The following is a 23,357-nucleotide window of genomic DNA, read 5'->3' on the forward strand; positions in this document are numbered from 1 at the left end:
GCTGAGGGAGCTGGGGGGGCTCAGCCTGGAGAAAAGGAGGCTCAGGGGGGACCTTCTGGCTCTGCAACTCCCTGACAGGAGGGGGGAGCCGGGGGAGGGGTCGGGCTCTACTCCCAGGGAACAAGGGACAGGAGGAGAGGGAACAGCCTCAAGCTATGCCAGAGGAGGTTTAGATGGATATTGGGAAAATTTCTTCCCTGAAAGAGTGGTCAGGCCCTGTCAGGGAGCCCCAACCTTAGCAAGGGGCTGGGAGAGCAGAGCGTGCTGTTGGGCTGTCGTGGGTGCTGTTCAGAGCTGGAGAGAGTTTCTGGTGTGGCTGTAGGTGCTTCCCCCAAGGCTGTGCTTGGCAGGGGTGTAAGCCCTCTGATTTCGGCAGGTGGGATGCCCAGGGCCCTTCAGAGCATCCAAGGGCACCTGCACAACTGGCCATGGCTCGGCCTGTCCTGCTTTTCCAGGAGCTGTTGGCCCAAGTCAGGACTGAGGCGCAGGAAGAGCAGGGACAGGAGCTTTATGGCAGCCCTGGCTCGGGGCTGACCCACTGCAGGTCCACAGGATCTGCAGCCCCAGGGGCTGAGCTGAGGGAGCAGGTTCAGGGGATGGATAGGGGGTTACACCCCTGGGTGCCTCTTGGTGGGGAGTTGATCCCTGCAAAGATAAACTTCAGGGAAATGAGATTGGAAGCTGAGGTTTCCCTGTCATATCCAGGGCAGTGCTCCTGTGTGGTGGCTGGGACTGGTGTGAGCTGTCAGGATGTGCACAGGGAAAGGGCCTTTGGAAATCTGATCAGCATCTTCCCTTCTGTCTGTTCCCTTGAGGCAAGTCTGGACAGGTCTGTGACAAGGCTGGGTTCCCTCCAGTGAGAAGGAAAGTGGTTTCTCCCCTGCCCGAAACGCTGAGAGCAGAGTGTTCCCTCCCCAGCTGCAGGCGGACAAACACTTCCCGCAGACAGACCCACACGGGGGCCGTGGGGGGCCGGGGCACTGCAGGGGCACAGAGCCAGGAGGGTCACGGGCTGTGTCATGGAGCAGCCTGCTCCGATGGAAGGTGTCCCTGCCCATGGCAGGGGGTGGAACGAGATGAGCTTTACGGTCCCTCCAACCCAAACCCTTCTGTGGTTCTGACATCCCTGAGGCTCCCCAGGAGAGGGGGAGCTGGATCCGTGGGTGCCAGATCCACGCCCTGCAGAGGGGCAGCTGCTGCCACTGCCGGCTCTCGGGAGCGTTTCTGGGGGGCCATTTGAACACTCGGGGGAGGGGGAAGTTGCCCCTGCCCAGAGCAGCAGGCTGAGGTTTGCAGAGGCTCCTGATGGGGCCGGAGCCTCCTTTGGATCAGCTGAGGCCGTGCAGATGTGGCTGGTGACGGGGTGGCACAGCCTTGGGGGTGGCCGTGGGCCTGGCAGCCCTGTGTGACCCTGTCCCTCTCCCCAGCCTACCTGTCTGGCAGCACCATGGCACGGCGCCCGCGCAGCAGCCGCGCCTGGCACTTCGTCCTGAGCGGGGTGCGGCGAGAGGCCGACGGCAGGGCCGGCACACGCGGCTGGGGGTACGACTCCGACGGGCAGGTAGGACGGCTGGGGGCTCGCGGGGAGGGCTCTGCTGCCTGACACGGGCAAGGTCTCTGCCTGACACTGGCTCAGGGTCTCTGGAACTGAGCAGCAGAACTGGCCCAAAACACGAGAGGTTTAGGAATATTCAGTGTGACTGTCCCGCTCTGCTCACCTCCAATATTGGGGCGGTTTGGGGCACCACAATATAGGAAAGATCTGAGGCCATTAGAGAGTGTCTAAAGGAGGGCAACAAAGATGGTGAAGGGCCCTGAGGGGAAGCCGTGTGAGGACACTGAGGGCACTTGGTGTGTTCAGCTGGAGGAGACTGAGGGGAGACCTCACTGCAGTTCCAATTCCTGGGCAGGGGCAGAGGAGGGGCAGGGGCTGAGCTCTGCTCTGGGGGGACCAGGGACAGCACCCAGGGAATGGCTGGAGCTGTGTCAGGGCAGGGTCAGGTTGGATCTCAGGAAAAGGTTCTTCCCCCAGAGGGTGTTTGGGCACTGCCCAGGCTCCCCAGGGCAGTGGGCACAGCCCCAAGGCTGCCAGAGCTCAGGGAGGGTTTGGATGATCCTCTGGGGCACAGGGTGTGACTCTTGGGATGGTCCTGTGCAGGGCCAGGATTGGACTTGATGATCCCTGTGGTTCCTTCTAACTCAGCACATTCTGTGGCTCTGTGTAAGCTAAATGCTTTTTTAAGCATAGAATGTGTCTGTCATACATAAAGTACATACAATATTCTTAAATATCCTTTTGAAAGTAGAGCTCTACTTCTGTTTGAAGTGGATCAGTTCCCCAGTCCAGCTGGCTGCTCCCTCCTGGGCTGTGTGGGGCTGGGAGGGAGCAGGGCAGCTTCAGCCCGTGAAGTTACAGGCTCAGGTATCTTCAGACTGAAGTTCCCTTACATTTCCTGCTCTGTAACATGCATATCCAGGTGTGCTGGGGATGGGAACACAGCAGTGTGAAGAGGGACTTTGATTCATCTCTGCCATCCTTCACTCTTTTCCCTAATTTCTGAGTGTGAGTTGAGTTCCCTGTGCAGAGGTGGGGATACAAGGAGCTGTTCCAGGACCTTCAGAGCCAGGCTGAAGCCATGAGGCCACTGCCAGAGCACAGTGTCCAAATCCAGACCCTGTGCTCACAGAAAGTGAGCATTTTCTCTGCAGTCAGAGCAGTTTTCAGTTCTTGCAGTCACAGGAACCACTGGATTTCAGTAGTTAGGGAAGTTAGAAGTTAGCAAAGACAGAACTCATGCTCTTGAGTCTCCAAGCCAGAGGAGGAGGGCTGGGCAGGACATGTGTAAGCCTGATTTCAATTCCCTCTGTCTTACACAGCTACAAGAATGTGAGTTTAAAGGATTTTTGTTGTTAAATACCCCTTACAAAGTCTGCCATGGGGGTGAATAACGAGCAGGTGCACCTGAGCAGTGTGTAAACCCAGAGTAACTTGCTGCTGTAGTGGTAAGAGGCAACACCAAACCTCCCATAACACAGGAGCAAGATGGGGCTGTGGCTCCCACAGTGTCCAGTGCAGGGACACTTTGGTCTCCTGGTATTGGGGAACAGTAAATCAGATTTTTGTGTTCATGGATGAAAGTAAACAAAAGCCCTTAAATGTTGCTGTAGGTTCCCTGTGGGCCTGTCTGCAGCACTGGCCTGAGGAGCTGAACTGGCTCCCCTTTGTTCTGCCCTCCTCTCCCTTTTCCTCCTTGGCTTTTGTGCTTCCCTGGCTCCTCTCAGCCCCCAGGCTCTCCAGGCAGTGCTCAGCTGGGTGCTCAGCTGGTCTCCAGCTGTCTGGAACCTGCCACTGAAAGCCAAAGCCTTAGCACAGAGTTTGCTTAAAAACATGTGTGTCAGACTTGGGCTGTGACCCTGCTGTGAGAGCTCCTGCCCCTGGAAGGCACAAAGAACATACACATGGTGTAAGTGCTGAGAGGTCCCAGCAGCTCAGCAGACACTATCCATGTCCCAGAGCAGGGTAATTCCATGGGCACAGCCTCCCTGTGATGTGGCACAAGCCTGGAGAGGTCCCCACACCCCCTGGGCAAAGCAGAGCAGTGCCAGCCCAGCTCCCTGTGCTGGGGACACCCAGCAGTGACAGTTCCCTGTTGTCCCACTGACCATTCCCTGTTGTCCCACTGACCATTCCCTGTCCTCCCCCCTGACCATTCCCTGTCCTCCCCACTGACCATTCCCTGTCCTCCCCACTGACCATTCCCTGTTCTCCACTGACCATTCCCTGTTCTCCACTGACCATTCCCTGTTCTCCCACTGACCATTCCCTGTTCTCCCCACTGACCATTCCCTGTTCTCCCCACTGACCATTCCCTGTTCTCCCCACTGACCATTCCCTGTCCTCCCCACTGACCGTTCCCTGTTCTCCCAGTGACCGTTCCCTGTTCTCCCAGTGACCGTTCCCTGTCCTCCCCACTGACCATTCCCTGTCCTCCCCACTGACCATTCCGTTCTTCACTGACCATTCCCTATTCTCCCCCGTGACCATTCCCTGTCCTCCCCACTGACCATTCCCTGTCCTCCCCACTGACCATTCCCTGTCCTCCCCACTGACCGTTCCCTGTTCTCCCCACTGACCGTTCCATGTTCTCCCACTGACCATTCCCTGTTCTCCCTCTGACCATTCCCTGTTCTCCACTGACCATTCCCTGTTCTCCCAGTGACCGTTCCCTGTTCTCCCAGTGACCGTTCCCTGTTCTCCCACTGACCATTCCCTGTTCTCCACTGACCATTCCCTGTTCTCCACTGACCATTCCCTGTTCTCCCACTGACCGTTCCCTGTCCTCCCCACTGACCATTCCCTGTTCTCCCACTGACCATTCCCTGTTCTCCCACTGACCATTCCCTGTTCTCCCAACAGCACAGTGACTCAGACTCGGAGCCGGAGTTCTCCTCCCTGTCTCCCTCCATCCCCAGCGCCATCCCTGTGACAGGAGAGTCCTTCTGCAACTGTGAGAGCCAGAGTGAGGCCCCGTTCTGCTCCAGCCTGCACGCCCTGCACCGTGTCCGCGACTGCCGCTGCGGGGAGGAGGACGAGTGTAAGGGCTGCCTGTGCCCTCTGTGCTCCCTCGGGGGCAGGGGCTGCACCCCAGCATGGCTCCTGTCCCTGTCCCACAGTGCTGCTCCTTTGTTTACATCCCCAGGCCATGGAGGAGGATTACAGCCTGTGCCTGCTGTCGTGTTCCCAGGGCTCAGAGCTGAACCTGTTAAAGGCGTCAGAGTTTCACCTCTGGGGACCTGATTTCCGATCCGGCTTAGGCCACCAGTGAAACAGGCCCCGGTGCTTAGGGCTCTCCTGATCCCTGGAATGCTGGCAGGACGCCCAGCACAGCGTGCTTGGAGCACAGGGTGGACTTGGGCTGGCTGAGAGAGCCATGGCATGGCAGAGCCACCCCCTGTGCCCACGGGGAGTGAAGGGAGAAGGGCGGCTCTGCTGGGTCTGCTGTGCCAGAATGGGGACTGGAGGATGCTGACAGTTTGGGAGCACTGAACCATCCCTGGTGGGACACTGTTCAGGCCTCAAACAGCTCACAGCTTAAGATTTACCCCCTTAAACAATAAAAAAATTACAAATGAAGACCCCAAAAAGCCTTCAAAACAATGTCCCGCTGTGCTTTGGCTTGGGGATCACTCCCTGAGGATCTTTACCCATCCCTGTGCTCTCTGTGATCCTCAACAGATTTTGACTGGGTGTGGGATGACCTGAACAAGTCGACGGCCACCCTGCTGACGTGTGACAACCGCAAGGTGAACTTCCACATGGAGTACAGCTGTGGCACCGCCGCCATCCGCGGCAACAAGGAGCTGGCGGATGGGCAGCACTTCTGGGAGATCAAGATGACCTCCCCAGTGTATGGCACTGACATGGTACGTGGGGCTGGGGGGTGAGGGGCTGGACATGCCCTGGCCGTGTGTGCTGGGACCCAGAAACCCCCCGTGCCCTGGGCTGATCCCACAGCGTGGGCAGCAGGAGAAGAGGGGATTCTGCCCCTCTGCCCCCTCAGGTGAGACCCCCCTGCAGAGCTGCCTCCAGATATGGGATCCCCAGTACAAGAAAGACACAGACTTGTTGGAGTGAGTCCAGAGGAGCTCATGGAGATGCTCCAAGGGCTGGAGCCCCTCTGCTCTGGAGCCAGGCTGGGAGAGCTGGGGGACATCACCTGGAGAAGAGAAGGCTCCAGGGAGACCTGAGAGCCCCTTCCAGGGCCTAAAGGAGCTCCAGGAGAGCTAAGAGGGACTTGGGACAAGGGATGGAGGGACAGGACAAGGGGGAATGGCTTCCCACTACCAAAGGGCAGGGATAGATGGGATATTGGGGAGAAAGTGTTGGCTGTGAGGATGGGGAGGCGTTGGCACAAGTTGCCCAAGAGAAGCTGTGGCTGCCCCATCCCTGGAAGTGTCCAAGGCCAGGCTGGACAGGGCTTGGAGCAACCTGGTCTAGTGGAAGGTGTCCCTACCCATGGCAGGGGGTGGAACAAGATGGGCTTTAAGGTCCCTTCCAACTCAAACCAGTCTGGGATTCTGTGAACAGGACATTGACCTTCTCCAGCTGTTCAGTTGGGCCTCCTCACTTAGGAAGGGAAATGGGAGCTGGGAGCCTTTAGCTCCATCCTGAAACCTATGACTTGGCTTCACCAAACCCTCTGGGTGTTTTGGGCTGAACCAAGAAGAGGAGGGGAGAGCCAGAAGTGGAGTCTTGATTGTATTTTGTTCCTTGAAAAGACATTAAGCCTGCATTCTTCTTCCTGGCCTTGCTCCCAGATGGTGGGAATTGGGACGTCGGATGTGAATCTGGACAAGTACCGCCACACGTTCTGCAGCCTTCTGGGCAAGGACGAGGACAGCTGGGGACTGTCCTACACAGGTAACATGGCCAGGCAGCAGTGCCACAAGAGGTTCCTCAGGAGGTCGAGGCCAAAGAGGCAGCAGAGATGTGAGTCCCTTTGTTAAGGGCACCCAGAGTGGCTCCTGGTAGCTCTTGGAACATCAGTCCTGGTCGTGTTTTGCAGAGCCCTTAGACCCGGTGTGGGACCCTCCAGGGCACCTGGGTGCCACTGTCCCATCACCAGTTTGGGGTTGTGCTCTGGAGTTACAAAACCTCAACTTTCCCCTTTCCATTGGCCACCCTGGGATGGGGTGGATGTTTCAGACTGTGAGTGAGGCTGTACCAGCAGGAACTCAGAGCACTGGAGCTGGGGGGAATTCACGGAGCACAGGTTTTCCACAGAATGCCATTCTTTTTGTGTGTTTTAAGGTCTGTTGCATCACAAGGGAGACAAAACAAACTTCTCTTCGAGGTTTGGCCAGGGCTCCATTATTGGGGTGCATTTGGACACGTGGCACGGGACGCTCACGTTCTTCAAGAACCGCAAGTGCATCGGTAAGAGCAGTGGCTCAGGCAGGGGGTGGAGTGGGGGAACTCCGAGTCTGTCTGCGGCAGAAAACACTGGCAAAGCAGAAGACTAAGATGTGAAGTGAGTGGGAGGAAGGTTACATTTGCTGTTTAATAGGTCGGGATTTTGGAAGGCTTTTTCCAGTGGGTTCAGGGTAGGTGGGAGGAGCGAGATGCCCTTGTCTAAACTCATGGGTGCTGTGCCCTGGCAGGGGTTGCAGCCACGAAGCTGCAGAACAAGAAGTTTTACCCCATGGTTTGCTCGACGGCGGCCAAGAGCAGCATGAAGGTGATCCGGTCCTGCGCCAGCTGCACGTCCCTGCAGTACCTGTGCTGCTTCCGCCTGCGCCAGCTCCTGCCCGACTACGTGGACACGCTGGACGTGCTGCCCCTGCCCCCGGGACTCAAGCAGGTGCTGCACAACAAACTGGGGTGGGTCCTGAGCATGAACTATAGCACGTCGAAGCCTTCATCCTCCTCCTCCTCAGGGAGTGACTCGGACAGCTCCTGCTCGGATGCTGAGGCCTGTCAGAGGAAGAGGTGCAGGAGGACATAATGTCTCTGGGGGTGGGGGTTTGTTCCCCCTCTGGGCCTGATGTACCTCTTCCTTCATGGGGACATCCACTGCTACTTGTTGGCAAAGATTTCCCTTACGCTGTGGAAATCTTTGGCCTCGACATCCATCACAGGCATTGAGAAGAGCTCTTGGCTCCAAGAGGTGCCAGCTCTGACACAGGAAAACAATGGTCAAATATCTGAGCTTCATCTCCTGACATGCTATCGAAGCCAGCACCTCTTCCTGAAGGATCCTTCTTCTCCCTGTTGGCACAGAGAGGATTTAACAAGTTGGACTCGATGACAGGAGTTGGACTCGATGATCCTTGTGGCTCCCTTCCAGCTCAGGATATTCTGTGATGATTAAGGCAGACTCACAGTTTTAAAGTGTACTGGATTCCAGTCAAGTAACGGCCCTGACTTGTCAAGGCCAGCCCTCTCCTCCTCCCTGTGTGTAGTTTGGTGTCTGCCATGAACTCGTCCCTCTCTGGGCCCGAGGGAGCAGCCCCAGTGCAGGGAAAGGGTCCCAGAGGCACCGCTGTGTGAGCGGGGACGGGGCTGGGCTGGGGGTTCCTCCAGCCCCTGTGACTTTAATTGCTTTGCATGTTGGTTCCTGCTGCTTCTCCTCTGTCCAAGACTCTGTTAAACTGTAACAATAAAAGTAGAAACTGTCTGTGGATCCTCTCAGGGCTCTTGAAGGCAGGAGCCTGCAGGTGCTTGGCAAAAATAGCCAGGCCAGCCCAGCCAACAGCTGGAGGCAGCAGTTGTGTCAGAGCTGGAGGAGGTGAAGGCAGTGATCCCCTTGTCTCTGCCCTGTGCAGGGCTCCAGTGCTTCCCCCTGAACCAGCAGCCTGGCTGGGATGATCCCCAGTGGAGCCAGACCGATGCCCTGGCTGAGCAGTGGAAGGGTTTATAGTGCCAGGACACGCTGGGACAGACCCCCCAAATCCTCATCCCAGAGCCTGGGGCTCGGAGCAGCCCCTGCCCAGCCTTCTTGGTCGTGCTGAGGGAAATGCTGGATTAGGGCCTGGACAAGTGACTAGTTCTGTAGTGGTACCACTGCCAGACAACAGGCTCTGTGCTCCTTCAGGAATGGTGCCAGTGCCTGGCCAGTCCCTGTGGGACCTGTGGGCAGCCTGGGGGGCTTTTCCCCAGCCTGTGAGCCCTCCTCTGGTGGGCAGCACCTTTGCTTAGGATTCAGAGCTGAGCTGGTGCTGTCAGCCTTGCAAAGGGAAAGTGGGACAGGACTGAAATATGGATGGGAAGTGGCTTTAACCAGTTCTCTCCATGGGTTTCCTCCCAGCAAGTTCCAGCCACTGCCTTTTCCTCTGCTCCCATTACAGATACCCATAGGGTCAGGTACCCTATGGTACCATGTGCACTTATTCCCCATTGAGCCTCCCACATCCATGCCCTTCCTTCCCACATCCCAAGCCCTGAAGTGCAGACAGCTCTCCCTTCTCTGGGAACACACTTTGAATGAGAAGCTGACTCCAGCAGGTCAGGCTCTGCCAATCCCTCTGGATCAGTGCTCCAGCCAAACCACACTGCTGGGCTGCTCTTCCCCAGGACCCGCTTCAAGCATCAGCAGATGGAGGCAGAGGAGTCCCTGGCAAGGAGGAACCTGGTTTGGAGGGGCTTTCCCATTCCTGTGGGTCCAGCTGCCACTGCTCTGAGCCAGCAAGGCTTTGGGAGGAAGTTCAGGGGTTCTGTGTCGCTGGGGAAGGCCCCAGTGAGCAATCCCAAACCTCAGCAGGCACTGGGGGGGCCCCTGACCCCCACTGTCCTGGCTGCAACTATTTCTGAGTAAAAAACAGTGTTTGCTTTGGGGAAAGAGAATTCCATCCTAACCCACCACTTCCCATGGAGTTTTCTGGACCTTATCTGGCATTTCCTTTTGTTGGGAATTCAGTTATCAAACTCCCCTCCCCTGCCCTGAGCTCTGTCACCCCAAGGATGGGGTTTCTCTGGCCAGGTGGTTCTGACAGTTGGTGAATGTTTCCAAAGTAATTCAAACAGGACCCACCTGCCCACGGCAGCCACAAGCAGGACCTACAGTAACAGGTCCAATCCCCATAAAGAGCCAGAGCAGGACATGAAAAGTCAAGACATGTTGCCAAAAACACAAGGCTTGTTGAACAACTCACCTAAAAGGCTGTGAGACAAACCCACATCCAGCCCCTGCTCCAACCGTTCCTCAGCTCTCATAGGAGACCCAGTTTTCAGCCACCAGAATAGAAAGCTGGGGCAGCTGAAAGAGGAAATGAGAGCCAAGAGGGTGAAGAAAACATCTGTAACAAGGCATTTATTGATGTGCAAGTCTCTGTTCTGAAAGAGAATCAGCTGCTTCCCCTGGCTGGGCTCCCAGCTGCAGCTCAGGCACTGCTGAGCATGGGCAGGTAAAACAAGGAGTGACCAACACGGCCCACAGTCCCCTGTGGGGTCCAGGACAGGTCCAGGACAAGGTTGGGCTGGTGGATGCCAGCAGGAGGTAGATGTGGTAGCATAAGTCTGGTCTTTCCACTGGTGCCCCATGTCACAGGGATGTCACTCAGCAGAAGTTTTTCACCTTCTGTGCTGCATTCTCCACAGGCCTTTGAGCATACGAGAGAAGGAAGCAGCACAAATGTTCTAGGAGACCCCAGCCTTCCCTGCAGGGCTCAATCCCACAGCTACAGCGAGGATCCATGACTCAGCCTTCATCCAAACATACCAGAATGGGGGATAAAGCTCGGAAGAAACAAGCTCTGTCAATTGGAAAAGACCTCACACACACTCAGTTCTGTGCTACCCCTCCAGAGAGAGCTGGAAAGCCACTTCATAGACTCCCAGAATGGTTTGGGTGGGAGGGACCATAAATCTCATCTTGTTCCACCCCCTGCCATGGGCAGGGACACCTTCCACTAGCCCAGGTTGCTCCAAGCCCTGTCCAACCTGGCCTTGGACACTTCCAGGGATGGGGCAGCCACAGCTTCTCTGGGCAACCCGTGCCAGGGCCTCACCACCCTCACAGGGAGGAATTTCTTCCCAATGTTCCATCTATCCCTGCCCTCTGGCAGCAGGAAGGCATTAAACCCATCTTCTTCTGAAGAGGCTGTGCTTGGGACAGAGATCAAAGCTCCAGGGGGAGGAAAAGGAGAGTATTTGATGACATGAGACAAAAAAAGATACAATCCGTCACAGTCCCTCATCTAATGGATGATTAATGTTCACAAAAACAAGCACTGATAAAAACATCTTTTCACCCATTGGCTGAGCTGCCAGAAGGGTCAGATGGCATCCCAGCCTAACCCTGCTCCCCACACACCTCACTGTGCCACTCTAACTCATGAACCAGCAGAAAGCTGAAGGGGGTGGGGAGAGGGAGAACTCAGGGAGCTAAATCAGCTCCCTGAAGGATCAGACAGCAGAAGAGCAAAGCAAGTGTGGGGTACACAGCCAAGAGAGCTGGGGTGTCCTGTGGAAATGCCACACAGTAGGGGTGACACATTCTCTGCCTGAGGGGGATGGAGCAGCAGCCACCTGAGACACCACCCAGCTGACATCAAACAGGCCGTGTTGGAGGAGGCAGTGGATGCACCCAACCCTCCTGGCTGGGGTGGGCAACCAAAGGTATCAACAGGGGAACATGCAAAGATGCTTCTACCGGGTCCTGAGAGGTGAGACCAGGGCAGGGAGAGGCCTGGGAGGGCCAACAGGGGGGTGAGCAGCTCCTGTTGAAACGAGGCTCTGGTTTAATCACACCCAGAGACAAGCCTTGCCTCTGGAGAACTGATTCCACCCTCAGGGCTTATTTGCTCCATCAGCAAAGACCTTGGAGTGAGGAAGGCCATGGCAGCCCCCTCTGCCTTTGTCCTCCAAGCTTTAACACATGGGTTTGAGGGCTCACCTGTCACAGGGGCTTGGGAAGGGATTGCTTCCATTGGAGCTGCTGCTGCAGGGCTGGCTCTGTCCAACTGTTGGAATCGTCTCTTCCACACTTGCCAGAGTCCTGTGCTGTCCTTCTCCACCTGCATCCCCTGGCCCAGGCCCTGGAAAGGCTGAAAGGAAAATCCTGCAACTCCAGCTGGAGCGAGACTGAAGCTGGTGTGTTCACAGAGCACAGCCCAGCAGACCCTGCAGCCTTCCCTGGCATTAAGCTGTGGGCTTCTAAAATCTCTTTCTGCCAAAGCCTAACACTTTTTCTCCCTCAGTTTTCTTTCCTTCCCCAGAAATCTCCAGAACACTGAGGTGAAAAGATCTTCCTAAGGCTTTTTTCCCTCCTTTCCTAGTGCTGAGCCACCACTGAGCATTCACCGTGGAGAGCAGATTTTCATCAGCAGAGACTCAAAATGATGTGGGCTGGGCCCTTCCACTGATGGAAGTTCCTGTAACTTCCACTGAGGCTTCCCAAAGCTCTGGGCTTGGGATGTGATGAGTCCAGCATGACTCACTTGTACAGGTGTTTTCTTACTGCCTTTGTCAGGCCAAATTCCTGCCTGAGTCTAGGGACAGAAATTCAGTGTCACCCCATGGCTGCAGCACCTGGAGGAGAAGTGACAGGAGAAGCAAGAGGTGAGACACATAACACACCAAGCAAGAGGCCAAGGACAGGCTCAGGTGAGCCAGGACACCCCGAGGCCCTCCCCCTCCTCACCCCTGGGCCAGCAGCACTGGTGTCAGCCCTGGCCACCACAGGCACCTGGGGAGAGCAGCAGGGCAGTGCTGGAGTCACCAGCCCTGGGAGCGCTCAAAAAACGAGTGGATGTGGCACTTGGGGACATGTTTAGTGGACAGGGTGATCGTCAAAGGTTAGACTTGATGACCTTGGAGGTATTTTCCAACCTTAATGATTCCGTGAATGAGCACAGGGGCGGGACACAGCCCTGGGCGGGCCGGGCTGCCCGGCGGGAGGGGGCTGGGCTGCCCGCGGCAGCGGCTCTATTTGCTCAGCCGCAGCAAAGCCGCTCATCCTTCTTAGCTCCCCGTAAGCCACAAGTCTAACCCCTTTTAGATCACACTCCGGCAGGGCAGGAATTTAGTGCAAGGGATATCAAGCCGGGGTTTAGGTGGCGTTTGACCTAGTTTATGAGTGCCGTGACATCACAAGGAGCAGTGCTGGGGGCACAAAGGGACACAGAGTCTGCAAGGCAGAGACCTGAGCAAGAACTGAGAAGCCCTTTCACAGCTGGGCAGTGGGTGCTGGGCTGGGGGGGGGCAGGCTGGGTCTGAGCCCCCCTGAACAGGGACTTAAGAACAGGGGGGTCCAAATGGTGCCTCGAGTTTGAAGTCCCTCAATCCCATTGCCAGCCAAGGTGAAGGAGGATGCAAGTGGGTGCAACCTGATCCAAGCCATGGCAGGGGATGGGATGAGATGCTCTTTAGGTCCCTTCCAACCAAACCCTTCTGTGAAATATTCCAGGCAGGACAGACAAGCTACTGTAGCTGCATCTATGCAGGGGATTTGGGATGTGATCACACCATCAGCACAGAGGAGATTCTTCTGCTGTGCTTGTTCCAGGACAGGAAGGACCCAGGCACTGGGAACAGCACAACAATGACACATTCAGGGGACAAGAAAAGGGCTCCAGGCCCTGAACATCTCAGAGGGCACTGAACAGCAGCCCTGCTGCCCTCCTGGCTCACCTTTGTCCCCAGAGCATCAGCACTGATCTCCTCACTGGCACTGCCTTTTCCAGCCTGTCATTGTCTAGTCTTGGACTGGGGGATGGATGGACTAAGAATTTCTCAGGGAAGAAGCACAGGCTTAAATAAAACATTGTAGGGACTGCACAGAAGTGAAAACTAACCCAAATCTCTGCTCCAAAATGCAAGTGTTTCCCAGGCTGTGTACTCTGAATGTTTCTTTCAAACAAATCTTTTATGGATTCTCTCAGAATGGAAAAGCCAAATGCAAGGAAGGGCCTGGCCAGTTCCCTCTGGGGCAGCAGCACCTGTCCCAGGGATAGATGTGCCTGGACAACTCCTGCTGTACTCAGAGACAGCTCCCCCCTGCAGATCCTCTCCTTTCCAACTGCCCTTCTGTGTCACAGCTCTGTTTCAGGATGGAGCAATGGCAGCTTTGAATGAATCCTCGTCTGTCCCACGTTCACTTGGCCAACTGACTCTGCTGTAGAGCACTTTGTGTAGGTCTGGCTCTGAGACCTGGCTCACCTCAGTCAGGGAAAAGGTGCTTAAGGAAATCTGGCTTTACCAACACCTCCTTATCCCACAGAAGATGGAATAATTTCCAACAGGATCAGGGGTCCAGCAGGAAAGCAGACAGCAGGTCTGCACCTGTGCAGAGCCCAAGCTGTAAGAGGCACCCACACTCCAGGCTATGTCAATGCTGTGCTGGTAAAAGACTATGGCTGAAAGGTAAAAATCCTCCCCAAACAAGCAAAAAGGTGCAAAAAGAGCCTGAGAAGAAAGTCAGTGATAACTGCAGAAGTTGCTAAGTACAGTGAAAGGACACAAAAGGCCTTTGTCTGCACTGCACAGAGGTAGGTGACCACGTTATCTGCACCTACATGATCTGGAGTCTCTTATATAACCACAGTATCTGCAATGTTTTATCCAGCAAGAGCACAAATAGAGTTGTGGCTCTGCCTGGAATTCCTGCAGTGGGGGCAGGCACAGGAACAGCCCCCTCAGCCTCCCCTGCCACACAACCAAACTGAACTGGGAGGTCATTGGGGACCAGAAGGGACCACCTGCCCTTTCAGGTTCCCAGGGAGGGCTTTAGGAAGCAATCACTGGGCTTTCCAAAGGAGGCAGCAAATCTGTCCACCCTTCTCCAGATGTGCAGCTGTTGCCTGTGGCAGCATTCCATGCACACCTCTGGGCTGGGAATGCTGAGAACCCAAGTGAGACCTCTGTATGAAGGACTTGTGGTCTCATTCTTGATTACTGCAGGTTCCTGAGCTCAGCCTAAAGGCACACCTGCCTGAGATTGTGCCTAATAATACTTTGGAATAATCTGTGTGGGAATCAGGCCCAGCTCCACTCCCCAAACTAATTGGTCACCAGTAATCAGCGTTTCTGGGGTTCCTAAGCCCGGCCTAGAGAGGGAACTCAAAGCTTTCTCCCCACAGCACATCATTGCCAAAGAGGATGAGAAGGACTCACCAGAGTGGACAGTGTCTGGCATGTTTGTCCTCCAGGTTTTGCTGCAGGGAACTGCCTTACACTCAAAAGAATATTTACAGTCCAAGGAAATTAAAACCTTCACCCAAATGTCTGAGCTGGGATCTTTAAAGACATCTGTGGAGAAGGACAGAACAATCCTGGTGTGAGAAAAAGAGGTATTTCATCAGCATTAATAAACCACAAAAATAAACCAAGGGTGAAATGAGGGATTCTGCCAGCCTGGGGAGTCTGGCTGCCTCCAGGGCACGTGTGTTGGCTGGGCTGTGAACTGAGTTAGTGACAGCTCTGCAGGCACCTTGAAAACTGTCCTGGAATAAATCTTATTAAATGTACACAAACATCATTATCTGTGAAATAGCTGTGAAAGAAGCCAGAGACTGGCCACCAGGCTGAAGGAGGAGCTGGGCAGTGGGGTTTCACCAGCCCTGACACACCTTCCTTCATGCTCACTTCAGCTCCATTCCCACCATCCCTGTGCTGGCCTGGACACACATGGATGTCACCAGGACCCCACGGAAAACATGCTCTTCATTAGTGGCTCTGTGAGTAGCTAATGAAGGTTGACACCATCCACTGAGCACCTTCCTCACAGCAATCTGAACCTTTGCAAAGCACGTGGGGGCTGTTTCCTTTCACAGACACCCGCTCCAGGCGGGATTTGTTTGAGATTTTCCAACAAAATAGCCCAGCTGTCTCGAAGAACACGACGGAGGGCCGACGACGTGCTGCTTGTCCACCTTAAAAGCATCAACGCCTTGTTTTAGGGGGGCGCGTTGGCAGCGGGACTGTTCAGCCCAGCCCCTGGCAGGGTGGATCTCGCAGTGCCGAGGTTCGGGTGAAAGGCAGAGCGCTCCTCCGTGCTCCTTGCGCTCCCTCTGCCGGCACCGAGCTCCCAGAAAGAGCAGGGACAGCCTCTGGAACCGCCCCCGCCTCCCGAGCTGTACCCACGACTCCGCAGCAAACTCCACAACCGAACTGTCCTGGAGCACACGGGGGCAACCTTCCTGAGGCAAAGCCATGCTGTGGATCCCCAGGATACAACCTCTGATTATTTTATGGGTGCAAATGTGGGAATGCTTGACCCAAACCCGTGCTGGGTGAAGCAGCTGGATCCCTGCAGCCCGGAGAACCAAGGGAATCCAGCCATGACCTGACCGGGGGAGAGCGAGCAGACACTGCCTCTCAACACGAGGAGGAGACTGGAAGCAGGTTTGGAAGCAGATCCAGCCTCCGTGAGGCATCTGGAGAAGGTATTTCAGGTGCTGGTATTTCCAGAGGCTGATCCCGGAGCTGAACGAAGAGGTGAGTTCCTGACAGGAGGTAATGGAGCCTTGGACTGGGGGTTTTCGTGTGTCTTCATAACGACCCCTGAGCATAAGAGCACACTGACAGCTGGGATCTTGCACCCAAAGCTAAACCAGCACCACGAGCTCCCCGAGCCCTGCGGGGCCGCAGCTCTGCCCTTCTGCTCCTGGAGGGCTCAGGGCTCCTCCCCAGGGCTGCCAGCCTCGCCTGGCCGCAGTGGAGGGGCTGGGCCCCCGTGGTGCTCAGGGAGCGCGGATGTTGCCCCATAACTGTAACCACGACTGCTCAGCAGCCACGACAGCAACGACAGAGACGGAGAAGGCAAAACAGCCCCATAACAGCCGGGGGGCTGCGCGGCCCCCGGGCCAGCGGCGCAGGGGAGCTCAGAGGCGGCAGCCAGGAGGGCCCGGGTGGGACACCTCGCACAGGTGCAGCCGGGTCCCCCGGTCCCCGCGGCCTCCATCGGCCGCTCCGGTTCCCCGGGACCCCCCGGGTTCCCCCGGCCCGCGGGGCTCGGGCGGCCCAGGCCCCGCCCGTTGCCATGGGAACGGCCCGTGCCCGGTGTCCCCGTGCCCGGTCGCTGTCCGTTCAGCACCGCCGTGTGCGCGTCTGTCCGTCCGTGCCCGGTGTCCCCGTGTCTCGTCCCCGGCGCGATGGTTCCGCAGGGGGCGGCGGCGGCGCGAGGGGAGCGCGGCTCCTTTAAGAGCGGCGCCGCCATGATCTGCCTGGTGCTGGGGCTCTTCGCCGGGCTCTTCCACAGCGGTGCGGGACGGGCGGCACCGGGACCCCCCGACCCTGTGCCCCCGTCGGCTGGGACCCCCCCGACCCCGCGGGCCCGGGATCCCCTCTGCCCGCTTGCCTGAGGGCCCGGGACCTTCCTTGTCCTCTGCCCCCGCGCCTCAGGGACTAGGACCCCCACCCCTGCCTCTGTGCCCCCGCACCCGCGGGCCAGGGGCCCCCTGCCCATGTCCTTCAGCGTCCGAAATCCTGGGGTCCGCCCTGTGCCCCTTTGTCCCTGGGACCCCCCTCCTGACCCTGTGCCCCCCGCGCCCGAGGACCCTTCCCTTTTCCTCCCGGGATCCTGGGACACTCCCTGCCCTTGTGCCCCCGCACCTGAGACCCCAGGACCTCCCCTTGTCCCCGTGCCCGGGGCCTGGCTCCCCCTGCCCGCCTGCCCCAGCACTGGGATCCTGGGACCTCCCTGTGCCCCTTGGCTGCAGGCCCGGGGGTCTCCTTCTCCCCCTCACCGCTGTGCCCTGTCCCCGCAGCCCTCGGCGGGGTCAATGAACGCACCTTCGTGGCCATCAAACCCGACGGGGTCCAGCGGCACCTGGTGGGGGAGATCATCCGGCGCTTCGAGAGGAAGGGGCTGCAGCTCGTGGGGATGAAGCTGTTGCAGGTGAGAGGCCGGGCCTGCCCGGGGGGTCCCTGGAGCCAAGGAGCCCCCCCAGGCCCCGGCTGTGCTGGTAACTACAGGGGTTCTGCTGTCACCCGGCTTGCACAGCACGAGCACCAAACCCTCCCAGGGCACAGGGGTGTTGGCACACAGGTGCCTGAACTGTCTCTCTCGGGTGATGCTGGCTATGGGGAGCACAGCTGTCCCTGGCTGTGTCCATGCTCCAGGGCTGGCACGTGGAAACTTCTCTCTGTGTCAGGCTGCTGCTGGTTCCCTCCTGGAACTGAGCACCTGTGCAGGAGCTGGACTGTAACACACAGAATCCAGGTTTCCCTGCATCCCTCAGGTAGCTAAGCTAAGCTCTGTGCTCTCTGCAGGCCTCAGAGGAGCTGCTGAGGGAGCACTACGTGGCCCTGCGGGACCGGCCCTTCTACGGCCGCCTGGTGAAGTACATGAGCTCCGGGCCAGTGGTGGCCATGGTGAGTGTGGCCATGTCCTCTGCACCAGGGGACAGGGAGGAAGGACAAGGTTTGAGCAGCACTGGCTGTTGGCATGATGGAAACAAGGTGGCTTCTTTCCTCAGAGGGTCTCTTGAAGCTGTACTGACCTGTAGGGATGTTTTCTGTGGTAAATTAAATTGTAGCATCACTGACTGGTTTGGGTCGGAAGGGACCTTAAAGCCCATCTCGTTCCATCCCCTGCCATGGGCAGGGACACCTTCTACTATCTCAAATTTCTCCAAGGCCTGTCCAGCCTGGCCTTGAGCACTTCTAGGGATGTGGAGTCCACAGACAATTCTGATTCTTTTCCAAAATCAACTTTTGAAGGCTATTTGGAGACACCCTTTCCTGTCTCTCACCCAGGTGGATCAGAGGGATTCAGAGGACAGATGTGATGTGCTGGGGCACTGTGGGGGCTGATCCTGGTCCTGTTCTCCTGTAGGTGTGGCAGGGCCTGGACGTGGTGAGGACGGTTCGCACGATGATCGGGGAGACGAACCCGGCCGAGTCCAGGCCTGGCACCATCCGAGGGGACTTCTGTGTCGAAGTCAGCAAGTGAGAGCTTTGGCTTCTTCTTCCCTCAGTGTTTCAGGGCATCTTGTCCAGACACTCATGTGCCAGGCCTGCCTGAGCCACGTGAGCCTGCACGCCCGAGCAGAGCTGCTCTTTTGTGTGCTCACAGCAGAGCTGAGCTCTGCCTCCCAGGCTTGGCTTTGGCAAGAGGAGGAGCCTGGGTTTGTGTGCTTCCCTCTTCCTGAGGCCTCTGTTGAAAGCAGATGGGGTTTGCCTGTGTTTTCCTCTGGGAATCAACTGAGAAGAGGAAGGGAGGAGCCCTCTCAGCCTTTTCCTGGGAGTAGGTGAAGGTTCCTGGGTGGTGACCTTGGGTGGCCACAACCTGGCTTATGGTAGGCACGGCTCACACTGAACCCTGCTGGCTGAGGTTTCTGTTCCTGGGTGTCCAATACCAAACCACCTTTGACAGAAGGGAGGGGGGAACTCTGGAGGCACAGCTGGAATTACTGACATAAAAACAAGCAAACCACTTGCAGCTCCTCCTGGAGCAAACAAATGGCTCCTCATCATAGGAGGAAGGAGTTCTGGGAATGGGCAGCTCCTGCACATCCATGTCCCACACCCTGAGCTGGAAGAAGGGGGGGGTGTGGTAGGAAAGAATATTGTGGGATAGGACTGGCTCCATTGCTTTAATTAAATTGGTCAAGGGGAAATTTTCCAGCATCCTCTTCCACCTTCCTATGCTGAGTGCCAGCTGATCCCTGTCTCCTCCCCCCAGGAATGTGATCCATGGCAGTGACTCAGTGGAGAGTGCCCAGCAGGAGATCTCCCTGTGGTTCCGCCCCGAGGAGCTCACGTGCTGGGAGGACACGGCCCAGCACTGGATCTACGAGTGAGGGAAGGACACCTCCTGAGGGGACACAGGACATTTCCATCCATTGCATGGCTGTGGATCCTGCTATGGGATTCCTGTTCTGCCTGTGGGGTCCTGGGAGCTGGGCTGTGTCTGGAACAATGTGCTTCAGCTCCTGCCAAGAGTAACTGTTTCTTTTTTTCTCTCTGCTCTAGTAAGTATTGCTCTGTTTGCTGCAGTATCTTAAATCCCAAGTAGCTCAAGCTGATTTACTGAAGTATGTCCTGGACTCTGGGCCCGTCCCTGAGTGTTCCCAGCCCTGCCTGGTGCAGGAGAACGTGTGTTCCTTGGTGCTGGGAGAGGTGCTGGTCACGACAAGGTGATGGGATTGATAGAATTTACCTGCATTTCTAGAAGGCTTTTCACCAAAGGCTTTTAAAGAACTGGGCTTCTGTGGGGTGTGGGGGAAAATTCTCCCTTGGGGTAAGAGTGCATTCCAAAACAAGGAATGAAGGATGGAACGATCCCTCTCCCTTGGTGGGAGCTTCATGTGCTGGGGTTGGCACAACCCCACCCGGCTTCCGACACGATCAGTGAGTCCATGGAAAAGTTTCTCCAAAGGCTGTTAAATGCACAGTTTCTCTGGCTCCAGTTCCTGAACTGGGAGCAGGGAAGCAGCTTCTCCAGCTGTGCTCTGGTTCTCTGGGGCTGCACAGCCCTGGCCTGACCCCGCATCCTCAGTCCCACGCTGACCCTGCCTGGGGACTGACACAGGCTGGTGAAGCTGCAGCACTGGGGCAGCCAAGGAATAGAAGGGGGAGAGTGAGGCAGGGAAGGATTTGTGGGTTTGGGGCTCAGGAAGGACTAGGAGGATTATTTAGTCCTCTCTTGTGCACAGTGCAGGCTGTGGAGTCCTGGTACTGAGCTCTGGGAGATCCTGAGATCTTTGTCTGATGGTGGAGCTTCCCTGCTGGGAGGGTATCTGGAGACCCAGTTTGTAATGGGCTGGACACCCCCTGTGAGCTCTCAGTGGGCCACCCAGCTCCTCGGAGCTGTGCTGGGTCTGGAGTGTAAGGACAGGGACAGTGACATGGCATCCTGCCATCGAACAGGGACACAGTTAAACCCAGGGAACCAGATCCCCTGGGGCTTTCCTGTGTGTAGGGTTTACCTGTGCCTTTGGGGCCTGTCCTGCTCTGTCTCTGGCTCCCCAGCTCTGTAGCTTCTGGGGGACGAGGGCAGCTCTCTGGGGGCAGAGAGAACTCACTCCACTCCCGCTCTGGGCTAGGGATCTCCCTCCAGTGGGGCCTCCCTTCCCTTCCCTCAGCTGCCTGACTGCCTAAATACCTGATAGATCCCATTTGTTCCTGGAACTCCTCCATTTGGCTGAGCCCAGAGTCTGGCTGCAGGAGACACTGGCAAAGTAAAGACTGAGGTGTGAAGAGAGCAGGAGGAATATTTCATTTGTTGTTTAATAGATGTATGGAAAAAAGCTGTTGGCTCCAAGAGGTGCCAGTTCTGTGACACAGGTAAACTGGCCAAATCCCTGAGCATCACCTCTTGCCATTGCCTTTTCCCGAGGGATCCCTCTTCTGTTGGCACAGATGAGATTTAAGGTGCCCTCCCAGTTTCAAAGCACACTGGATCCCAGTCATATAACAGCCCTGACTCCTCAAGGCACAGTCAAGGCCAGCCCTCTCCTCCTCCCTGTGTGTAGTTTGGTGTCTGCCATGAACTCGTCCCTCTCTGGGCCCGAGGGAGCAGCCCCAGTGCAGGGAAAGGGTCCCAGAGGCACCGCTGTGTGAGCGGGGACGGGGCTGGGCTGGGGGTTCCTCCAGCCCCTGTGACTTTAATTGCTTTGCATGTTGGTTCCTGCTGCTTCTCCTCTGTCCAAGACTCTGTTAAACTGTAACAATAAAAGTAGAAACTGTCTGTGGATCCTCTCAGGGCTCTTGAAGGCAGGAGCCTGCAGGTGCTTGGCAAAAATAGCCAGGCCAGCCCAGCCAACAGCTGGAGGCAGCAGTTGTGTCAGAGCTGGAGGAGGTGAAGGCAGTGATCCCCTTGTCTCTGCCCTGTGCAGGGCTCCAGTGCTTCCCCCTGAACCAGCAGCATGGCTGGGATGATCCCCAGTGGAGCCAGACCAATGCTGCAGCACCGTGTGCTCGTGGCAGCAGAGCCAGAGGGCTCTGTGCTCCTGCAGGACTCAGGGAATCACAGAATAGTTGGGGTTGGAAGGGACTTCTGGAGATCACCCAGTTCAACCCCCCTGCCCATGCAGGGTCACCTGGAGCAAGTGACACAGGAACATGTCCAGGTGGGTTTGGAATGTCCCCAGAGAGGGAAACTCCACACCCTCCCTGGGCAGCTGTTCCAGAGCTCTGTCACCTCCATGGAGAGAAGTTCTGCCTCATGTTGAGATGGAATTTCTTGTGGTTTAGTTTCTGGCTGTTGCTCTTCATCCTGTCGCTGGGCACCATCAAAAAAAGTCGTGTACCAGCCTCTTGACTGGATGCCAACCCACTGCCAGTCCCTGCAGGGCCTGTGATCAGCCCCTGGCTTCTGCTCCTGGGGCTTTGCCCTGGATTTTGAGCAGTGTGTTTGCTGAGGATTTGGGCCTGAGCTGGTGCCATCAGCCAAGCAATACAGGGTACTGGAAAGTGGAAGAGGGCTGAAATTATGGGATGGGAAATGGCTTTTAACCTGTTCTCTCCATGGTTTTCTCCCAGCACTGTTAGTGGATTGATAGAACACAAAGCTCCAGCTGCAGTGTGGAGCAGGACAATCCCCTCCCTCGACTGGCTGAACCCCAGGATACACTTGGCCCTTTTGGCTGCCACTGCTGACCCTGATTCAACTGACCCAAACCCCCAGGTCTGTTTGCTGGGCTGCTCTCCAGCCTCTCATCCCCCAAACTTGTGTGTGACCTGTCCCAGGTGTGGAACCCAGCACTTGCTCCTGTTAAACACCACACAGGGGGTGACTGCCCAGGTCTCTGTAAGGGCCCTCTACCCTGAGGGACCCCACAGCTCCTCCCAGTTTAGTATTGTTGTCAAACCTACTTAATGTACATTGAATTCCTGCATCTGGATGATTTATAAAACACTCAGTGGCAGCAGTCCTCAAACTGAGCCCTGGGGAGCCCACTGGTGACTGTCCTAATGTGACCCCATTTCCTGTGACCCTTTGAGCTCAGCCAGCTGCTCACCCACACTTGTGGAGCTGTGGGGGCCAGTTTATCCAGGAGACTGGGAGAAATGGTACCAAAAGCTTTACTAAAACCCCAAACCACCACATCTACTGTCTGCCCTCGATGGCTTTGACACAAAGCTGGAGGAAGTGCCCAGGAAGCTCCACCTGGACATGAAGAAGAACTTGTTTGCTGTGCAGTGATCGAGCACTGAACAGCCTGCCCAGGGAGGGGGTGAAGTGCTCCTCACTGGGGATATTCCAGAACCTCCTGGACACAATCTGGTGCCATGTGCTGTGGGGTGACCCTACTGGAGCAAGGAGTTGAGACCAGATGACCCACTGTGGTCCCTTCCAGCCTGACCCACCCTGGCTGTGACTGATGACTGCCTTGTCTTTCAGGTGTTTTTCAGTAACTCCCTGCATAACCATCTCCATAATTTTACCAGGCACTGAAGGGAGACTGACAGGCCTGGAGGTTCCAGGGTCTCCCTGTTTTCCTGCTTGAAATCTGGGACATTTGTCAGCTTCCAGTCAACAGAGATCTCTCCAGACTCCCCAAACCACTGCAAAATACCAGAGCAGTCCCACGATGGCATCAGCGGCTCCATCGGTACCCTGGCATGGATCCCATCGTGTCCCAGCACACCCAGCTGGAGCAGCCAGTCCCAAACTGGTTCAAGGTCCGCTGGGAGTTTGTCATCCCGCAGTCGGGGTCTTCCAGCACAGCACTCCGGGGATCCCAGTGCCTCCAGCCTTGTCCACAACATCCCCTCTTTGGATGTATTGTATAGCTGTTTCCCCTTATAGTTACACGTTCCCTAAGCTGTATTTCCTCCTACGGAATAAACCTGAGCTTGTTTAAGTGCTCCTGGCACATGAGGGGCTCTGAGGACGAACGCGGCTTCCTAGAGGCTTCACGCGAACGACTTCTATTGGGCTGCACCGAGCGCTGCTCGGTGAGTGACGGGG

At 56.6% G+C, this 23,357-nt stretch overlaps 2 protein-coding genes across 2 annotated transcripts; both read left to right on the forward strand.

Moving 5' to 3' along the window:
* The first annotated feature begins 1,423 nt into the window (after positions 1-1,423).
* On the forward strand, positions 1,424-8,181 carry SPSB3 (splA/ryanodine receptor domain and SOCS box containing 3). Its single transcript, XM_029957778.1, has 6 exons — positions 1,424-1,561; positions 4,418-4,595; positions 5,237-5,424; positions 6,319-6,421; positions 6,812-6,937; positions 7,162-8,181. The coding sequence occupies exons 1-6, from the start codon at positions 1,448-1,450 to the stop codon at positions 7,503-7,505; spliced, it is 1,053 nt and encodes a 350-aa protein (XP_029813638.1). The 5' UTR covers positions 1,424-1,447; the 3' UTR covers positions 7,506-8,181.
* An 8,402-nt stretch (positions 8,182-16,583) lies between these two features.
* Positions 16,584-21,135, forward strand: LOC103762988 (nucleoside diphosphate kinase 3). Its single transcript, XM_029957777.1, has 5 exons — positions 16,584-16,699; positions 17,206-17,336; positions 17,711-17,812; positions 18,276-18,388; positions 19,125-21,135. Exons 1-5 carry the CDS (start codon positions 16,591-16,593, stop codon positions 19,240-19,242), a joined length of 573 nt encoding a protein of 190 aa, XP_029813637.1. The 5' UTR covers positions 16,584-16,590; the 3' UTR covers positions 19,243-21,135.
* The last annotated feature ends 2,222 nt before the right edge of the window (positions 21,136-23,357 follow it).

The sequence above is a fragment of the Manacus vitellinus genome, unplaced genomic scaffold (assembly GCF_001715985.3).
Source record: "Manacus vitellinus isolate BGI_N305 unplaced genomic scaffold, ASM171598v3 scaffold_12_pilon, whole genome shotgun sequence".
NCBI lineage: Eukaryota > Metazoa > Chordata > Aves > Passeriformes > Pipridae > Manacus > Manacus vitellinus.